The sequence below is a fragment of the Lathyrus oleraceus genome, chromosome 3 (genome assembly GCF_024323335.1).
Source record: "Lathyrus oleraceus cultivar Zhongwan6 chromosome 3, CAAS_Psat_ZW6_1.0, whole genome shotgun sequence".
In the NCBI taxonomy this organism is placed as follows: Eukaryota; Viridiplantae; Streptophyta; class Magnoliopsida; order Fabales; family Fabaceae; genus Lathyrus; species Lathyrus oleraceus.
The window spans coordinates 516,538,765-516,547,553 of NC_066581.1; the positions used below are offsets into that span (position 1 = coordinate 516,538,765).

Sequence of the window (8,789 nt, forward strand, 5' to 3'; positions counted from 1 at the left end):
TGATATTAAGCACAAAAATGGAAGAAAAATGTTAGTTAGATTCGAGTCAAGAACATTTCATAATTTGAGTCGAATGAGCAAGTAGAGTGAAACAAGATCTCATAAATAAATTGACCAATTTTTCATGTGATTCAAGTCACCTTAATTCTCTGATTCGAATCACAAAGGATAATTATTCGAATTAGGTATAAACCTTGACACAAGTCAATATTTACAAAGCCAAATAGAAAAATGTGAAAAATAGTTTGATTTGAGTCAGTTGTAAAGTTTGATTCGAATCAAAATTAGGAAGACGCTAACCAGATATGTCTGATTCAAATCAAGTGCAACTTTTGATTCGAGTCACAAAGCTGCATGATTCAAATAAAGTTAAAACTGTGATTCGAGTTACAGAGTTTGGAAATCTTTTTTCCCCTGTTCAATTTGATTCGAGTCAGGATATGTACATGATTCGATTCATGCACACAAAATCTCTATTTTTCATGATTTCAAAAGCGTATGTGTTGAACCAACAACACATATGTTTCTTGTTCCACTAACTTAACCAATTGACTAAATGTATCATGATCAAACTCAAATATAACACTTTAATTATGCATGCTAAAGAAACGAATCAATGTAAAGCTTGATTTAGATATGTGCAATCATAAAAGAGACTCAATAAATAATAATAAGCGAAACGAAAGCGACAAGACATGCAAAAAAACCAAATTGGGGTTCTACCCGTGAATCTATTAGGGACATGCAACTTCAATCTCCACTTTTTTTATGCTTGGAAAGCTATCACTTAGAATTGAGTTGATTTTGAGTCACAACAAAATTCCTATGCACTCCCTGAAATATTGCACACAAACAATATAACATAAAACAAAAAAACAATTCTAGACTTATGTTACAACTGAAATAATGTTCCAAGGAGGAAATGTGTTAGACCAGATGTCTTGGACAACATGTACAACTGGTTTATGATAGATAACAGATTATGTGGACGGATGTCAGACACGATGTTTGAGACATTATATACTAGAAAGTAAAAATTAGTTGCATAACCAAGTTATTACATATAACCTTATGATGATGCAGAAAAACAATAAAGAACACAATAATCATTAACCCAGATCAGTGTAAACCACACCTACATTTGGGGGGAACTCTACCCAGTAAAGGAAATCCACTTTTCTATAGAATTAATACAAAGTGTATTAGATAAACAAGCCCATTGTTCAAGAAGTGGTCTTCAAGAAGTAGAACAAGTAGCACTCACTGAAGAAGGGGTAAATCCTCTAAACAAAGACTGAAGGTCACTAAAAGGAGGTAAGGAGGTCAGAGTCAACGTTCATAGGAGACCATCCTTAAACCAGTCAAAAGTGTCATTAACTTTGTGAATAAATAGAATAATTATTCAGTTATGCATATAAAAAAGTTCGCCAAAGTGTGAAATGAAAAAGTTGTTAAATTGTTATTAATATGAAAATTCAAATAAAACGATTGTAATTTATAAAACATGTCATTAAAACTATTTAATATAGACATACTTAATTTTATGTACTTGGTGTTTTTCTCTAAATACGGCTGTCATTTAGAATGTAGCCATCTAGAAAACGAGTGCATTTAAAGTCGACAAAATTGATCCATGTGGGCAAGATTGGGCGATATTTTTCTACTCATCGGTCATTCTCAAACAGTGAGAAGAGAAAGTATATGAATCATTATTAAACTATATTTTAATTTACAGATCTTGAATGATTAAAAATATATCAGGCAACTGTTACAGCATTTGTCCAACTATATATATCTCATACGTGCTTTCATTGTTTTCCACCCTTTCTCACACATCTCAAACATGGCTGCAACTTCTGATCACACCACCTTAAATTTTCCTTTACTATCTGAGAAGAATCTAGTTGATGAGGAGGAACTCATAGCCTCTGATGCTCCAAACAAAAATGGAGTATCTTTTATTCGAACGTGTTTCAATGGACTCAATGCAATATCAGGTCTTACTCTAGAATTCTTAACATATCCTCTCTTCAAATTTTAATTTTTTAAATTAAATACATCAATTATTTAATAAATTTAAAAACAAATAAAAAATTACAATAATAATACATAAAATACTTCTATATTGTTTGGTTTGTCTTTTAGGGCTAGGTTGTATTTGAATTTGTATTTTGTCTATAAATCTTATTGTTTGAAGCGTTGTCTATTAATATATGGACTTGTTCAAAAAATGAAGTATTTGTATTTTTGTATATGTCTTTTATTATCTAGGGTTTGTTTTTAATTTCATTTCTATAATATTTTTTTAATTAAATTTGTCTAAATTCTACTTTTAAAATAAACTATGCTTTTACAAATTAAATACAAGAACAAAGTTGAAAAAACATTAAACTAAAATTTATAATATTTAGACTTAAATAGTTTTTTGATCTCGGTAAATTGTCTTGTTTTTGTTTTTCGTCACTGTATTTTTTTTATAAAGTTTTTAAATGTTGAATTTCATTAAATTTTAGTTACTAAATTTAAAATCCCCAAAAAAATTTACAGGTTTTTTTCGGATTTTCCTATGGATTTTAATTTTAGAAATTAAAACCAAAATGATATTAGTATTCAAAAAATATAGAGACGAAAATAAAAAATACACCAATTTACAATGATTAAAAGACTATTTAAGATTTAATATTTATTTTAGAGTTAACTTTATTTTATGATATTCATAAAAAAAACGCACACCAATGTATATATATATATATATATATATATATATATATATATATATATATATATATATATATATATATATATATATATATATATATATATATATATATATATATATATATATATATATATATATATATATTTTTTTTTTTTTTTTGATTCTTTGATTATATTTTTGGTGTAGGATTTGAATTTGGAATCTTGGAGAATGATTCTTATATCATCTCATTGAAATAGTTTTATGTTGAATTTTGGCATTTACTAAAATTTTATAATATATTTCTATAAGAAATATTTGCCTTAATTTTTTATGATAATTCCTAGTTTTGATTTTCTATTGACTAATTTAATTTCTTAAAATTTATTGTCATTAAAACCTGAACTAACAACAATAGAAATAGTAGTGAATTTTAAATGTAATTTTGATGTTTATAGCATTAAATTAAAAAAATGCTAATGATAGTTTATATGATTTTGGTTTTTCAGGTGTTGGAATACTATCAGTTCCATATGCTTTGGCCTCAGGAGGATGGCTAAGTTTAGTACTTTTATTTTCTATTGCAGGAGTAACATTTTACACTGGTGTATTAATGAAAAGATGCATGGTAAAACATTCCAACATTCGAACATTTTCTGATATGGGTGAACTTGCATTTGGAAAAAGAGGAAAATTAATAGCATCAATATCAATGTACTCCGAGTTCTATTTGCTTTTAATAGGTTTCTTGATCCTAGAAGGAGACAATTTGAGTAACTTATTTCCTATTGAAGAGTTTCAAGTGGCTGGTATATCAATTCGTGCAAAGCAATTCTTTGTGATTTTGGTTGCTCTAATTATTTTGCCGACGGTTTGGTTGGACAATTTGAGTTTTCTTTCTTATGTATCTGCAAGTGGTGTCTTGGCTTCTGCTATTATCATTTTGTCAATAATATGGACTGCAGCATTTGGAGGAGTTGGTGTTCATCAAAAGGGTGATTTAATAAATTGGAATGGTATCCCTACAGCTGTTGGCTTGTATACATTTTGCTATAGTGCACATCCCATTTTTCCAGTTCTCTACACTTCCATGAAGAACAAACGTCAATTCTCTTATGTGAGTGCTTCTTTTTTATTAACTTCTTTTTTATTAATTTTTTTTTACTTGTGAATGCAGTTTTAGATTTTATCTTCCAACTTATCCTCTAATTAATAGGAATAATTTATTATTTTTCTTAATGCTAATTATATTAAATAATCAATAAGGATAATTTGATAAATCACTATTCTCTCTTTCATATATTACTTTGTTTTAATATATATAAAAGTGTGAGATATGACATTTATTTGAGAACGGAAGGAATATGTATTTAAAAGTTCTAAAATATATTTATCATACGAGTAATAAAATATATAGAGGATTAGAACTTCGGTAGATAGGATATATTTTTTCTAAGTGAATAATTCTGGTCACTGTCCGAGTAATACATAAGACTCTAATGGTAATTATTTTCTCAAATGTGAGATCATATTAAGCATTGTTTGAGTATATAGAAGAAAAAATAAGTTCAAATCAATGGAAGAAGTTGGTGTTCTAATTCTCATGGATGAAATAATGAATGAGAACAGTTATTTATGTGTTTTCTTTATATTGCAGGTCCTAATTGTGTGCTTCATGTTACCAACGGTTGGTTTTGTAACTATGGCTATAATTGGTTACTTAATGTTTGGCTCAAAAGTTGAATCACAAGTAACATTAAACTTACCACTAAACAAAATAAGTTCAAAAATAGCAATATACACAACCTTGGTAAATCCAATGTGTAAGTTTGCATTGATTGCAATACCAATTACAAATGCTCTAAAAAATTTACTTCCAAGGACATACAAGAATAATAGAATAGCCAACATTTTTATGAGTACTTTTCTTGTAATTAGTATTGTTATTGTTACATTGGCTCTTCCATTTTTTGGATCTCTCATGTCATTGGTTGGAGCATTTCTAACTATCACGGCTTCTATTTTGCTGCCTTGCACGTGTTACTTGAAGATTTCTGGAAGTTATAGAAAAATTGGATTTGAAACAATAGCAATAGTGACAATAATATTAGTAGCTATAGTGATGGGAATTTCAGGAACATACACTTCAATTGTTGAATTGGTACAAAAGTCTTCTAACAACTAGAAGATTTATATATGATGATGGGATAAATTTATAAACAACCACTTGTTACAAATGTAAAAGGTCTTGATCGCATGATTTATCAATCATATAATTATCTGCGCGCGTGATGGCTTGTTTGAATTGTCGTATTTATTATTTTTATTATTTTAAACATTGTTGTACATCTTCTAAAAATAATTAATTTTCATGCATAAAAGCTTCTAGTGCATAAAATATGTGTTTGATCAAACATCAATGCAATTTCATTTGAATTTATAAATCTATGACTCAAATCAAGAATCGATGACAGATGTTTTATGACTTGCAAGTTTCTAGACATATGACAAACAATCCTCACAAGTATCAGATTTGAAAATGGTAGAACCCTGTCATTAGTTTTAATAATTTTTAATTTCCATTAAAATTAGTCCATAATTCAAGTGACATGACGCTACTATATGGCTTTTTTATATCTTTTTTAAATGACGTTGAAGCTTTCACGTGTTATTTGTTTTTCATTTCAAGTATTTTAATATAATTATTAAAACAAATGATGTAATAGAGATTAAATTAACAAACAAAACCTTGGACTAAGGGGGAGAGGACAAATGATAATTCCAAATGAGTCATAATACCGTTCTTTATTAAGTTCTCATGTTGTATATTTATTAAAACATTAGGTTGTTCATTCTATAATCAATTATACAAAATAGATGTTTCGTAAAATTAAGTTAATGTTGATTCTTTTGAATTAAGAACAAATGAAGTTGAAACAGAGAAATTAATTTATACGATAAACTTCAAAGCGTGTAGTTTTACACTAAGCTTAAGGAACAATTCACCCCACCAATCTTTCTATGTTGGATGCAAAAGGAGTTACCGGCGAATTTCCTGCAGGATACTTTGGAATGCTTAAAGAGAACTGCACAATCTCTCTAAGCGTATCTGTTGATAATATTTTACAGAAGAATGTTTCTTTCAATTGCTCTCATGCATTAGAGAAGAGAAAGATGATTTAGAATGAGAAATTAATTGAGATTGGTTTTTTGTGTGTTTTTCCACCGTGACCATAACCTGTAATTTATATTGAAAATCACGTTTGTTATGAAACAGTAGCAACTCTTAGAAAAGACATGACACTATTCCAATTGCAACTTAGTAACAACGTTTCGCATAAGAATAGCAAATATTTGTTTATAGGTTGCAACTACTCCTAAAAGAAAGGAAACCAATTAAATGGCACTTTAGACTAATAATAATTACTATAGACATGCAATTGAAATATGAAAACTTTGAATATAATATTTATATTTATATTATTAATTCAAATAATATAATCATACAATTAATTATTATTTTGGAAATTTTCTCACAGTTACAACATTCTGACTGTTAATTATGGTAATACCTATTTTTGAATGCGTTTTTTTTTTTATATTTACAAAAAAATATTGCACCATTGTCAAACTAATTAACCGTGATTATACGTTCATGGAGTGATAGAGTTTGAATCCTAACTCCCACAATTTTCTACTTTTTTGTCACAATGATTGTTGTCCTTATAATATATTATATAAATTAAAATTAAAATATCATTCACCATAGTTGTTACTGTCAACCGTTGTGAAAGTCATTATATTTCATCACGGTCACAATGATTGTTGTCCTTATAATATATTATATAAATTAAAATTAAAATATCATTCACCATAGTTGTTACTGTCAACCGTTGTGAAAGTCATTATATTTCATCACGGTTTTTGAATACGACCATGATAAAATTGTTTATCCATATATAAGTGGATTATCTCCTGCTTCTTGATAGTGTCGCTGTATCTTTCATAATAAAATCCTAACACACATTTTCTCTTTTCTTCTTCGTCATTTGCTTTCATATTCTACAATATAGTATCAATCTTGTTCTTCATACATAAAGGTATTCATCATCTTCCTTATTCTCTTGTTTTCGTGTATGTTATTGTTATGTTTCACATGATTTTCTTCTTATTCGAGAGTTTATGGGTTTTATTGTTGTATGTTGTTATTGTATATTGTTGTATGTTATTTGTAAAAATGGTTTCTCTTCTTGTTTAGATTCCAGATCCTTCTCTCAAATTTCAGATTCTTCTCTCAGATTTTAGATTCTTATCTCAACATGAATAATGGAAGCAACAAACTTATCCACGAGATTGAGGTTACAAAGGGGGTTATTGATATATTGAAGTTATGGTTGAATAAACCCAAGAAAGTTGAAGTTGTTAGAGATCACATTAGTGTTGTTGAAACGTGTGGTGGAACAAGCTATAAGAAGATTCTTTTTAAGAATCTTAACCCTGAAAAAGATGAAGAAGGTAGAGGCTATTATGAAGTACCTAATAAATCTAGATGCAACAGATTATGAATCAGATGAACACCTTGAAAATAATGAAAACATTGAGAACTGCACGAATTCAACTAGGCAGGAAGATTAAAAACCTTGTTATGTTTCACATGATTAGTTGTTGGTTATTGTTGTTGACAAACTTTTGTATGTTGATAAATTTTTGTTAGATTACAATGTACTGTTAGTTTATGTTAACATGTTTTTTATATGGTGTTTATAGGGTTACAATTGATTTGTGTTGCTATGAAGAAAAAATACAAGAGAGGATGAAGCTGGAGTGAAAGATGCAAGCTTATGTGATAGACCTAGAATGACATCCATTCAAAATTAATACAAGTTTGCAGTTTTCTCCTCAGTTTTATCCTCCTTTCATTTGACAAATTTGTCTTAATTTTCCAAGAATGGTTAGTTACCAAGTTCTCTCAATCTATGTTAATTAATTGAATTTTTTGTTGATAAATGTTGTTAGTGAGTTTGTTATATCATATGTGATTGATTGTTTCACTAACCCCTCATTGAACTCGCATTCATTTAAATTGATGTTTGAGATAATAATGAGAAACATTAAATTATCTTAAAAAAACAACTTAAACGGTCCAATGTTTTTCGAATTGCATACATATTTTAATTCATGATTTTCTCTTTAGCCCATAGAATTTAATTCAATGCCACAAATTTTTCAAAACAATGATGATAAATGGATGACAGTTTGAGTCCTTCACACGAAATTTGATGTTTGCAAAATATACTTGAAAAATAAGATGACATCAAAATTTGTGTGAAAGACTTAGAAGACATCTATTAACACTACGCCAAATAAGGGAAAAGAGGGCGCTTTTTTTGGCCTATAACAGCGCTTTAAAGCGCCCTCTAATCTGGCGCTGGCATAGGTAAAGACAGCGCTTTTTTTCCTGGTGAAAGCGCTGTCTAAAGTGGCTCTTTAAGCCCTTTAAGGGCCACTTTAGAGGGCGCTTTTTAAAGAAAGCGCCCTCTAAAGTGGAAACATTTAAGGGTTTAGAGGGCGCTTTTACTGGAAAGCGCCCTCTAACGTGGAAACTTTTAAGGGTTTAAAGGGCGCTTTTACTGGAAAGCGCCCTCTAAAGTGAAAATTTAAAGGGTTTAGAGGGCGCTTATTTTGGAAAGCGCCCTCTAAAGTGGGTGGTTATTTAATTTATTTTTTTTAAAAAGCGCTATATTTATTTATTTATTTTAGACAACCTGTATATTGAAGCAGTACACCTAAAACTGTATAATTTGAAGCCCTTTTTCACACATTGCATTCAACAAGCCTTATATACAACAATCCATACATATACAACAATCCACTGATATATAATCGTTTAACTTCTAAAGATTCTAAATATACAACCAATTCATAACTTAAAAAGAAATAAAACTAAGTAGCAAAAGCATCTCTGAGATGTATGTTTTTTTTGCTAGCAGCAGTCTTCTTAGCAACAACCTCTTTTTGTTCAATATCAATAGCATGAACCTAAAATATCATAAAATTAGTTAGGTGATGTATAAGATCAAGAATTAACATT

General features: G+C 28.8%; 1 protein-coding gene across 1 annotated transcript; it reads left to right on the top strand.

Annotated features, from left to right (window-relative positions):
• Positions 1–1,804: 1,804 nt before the first annotated feature.
• On the top strand, positions 1,805–5,071 carry LOC127128555 (amino acid transporter AVT1I). The gene is made up of 3 exons (XM_051057901.1): positions 1,805–1,997; positions 3,208–3,815; positions 4,356–5,071. Exons 1-3 carry the CDS (start codon positions 1,844–1,846, stop codon positions 4,881–4,883), a joined length of 1,290 nt encoding a protein of 429 aa, XP_050913858.1. The 5' UTR covers positions 1,805–1,843; the 3' UTR covers positions 4,884–5,071.
• The last annotated feature ends 3,718 nt before the right edge of the window (positions 5,072–8,789 follow it).

Excerpts from the sequence above, each read along its gene's own strand:
- LOC127128555 (XM_051057901.1), top strand. The coding sequence starts at position 1,844 with ATGGCTGCAACTTCTGATCACACCACCTTAAATTTTCCTTTACTATCT. Across the intron at positions 1,998-3,207 it reads TGGACTCAATGCAATATCAG|GTGTTGGAATACTATCAGTT; the intron begins GTCTTACTCTAG and ends TTGGTTTTTCAG. Across the intron at positions 3,816-4,355 it reads ACAAACGTCAATTCTCTTAT|GTCCTAATTGTGTGCTTCAT; the intron begins GTGAGTGCTTCT and ends TTTATATTGCAG.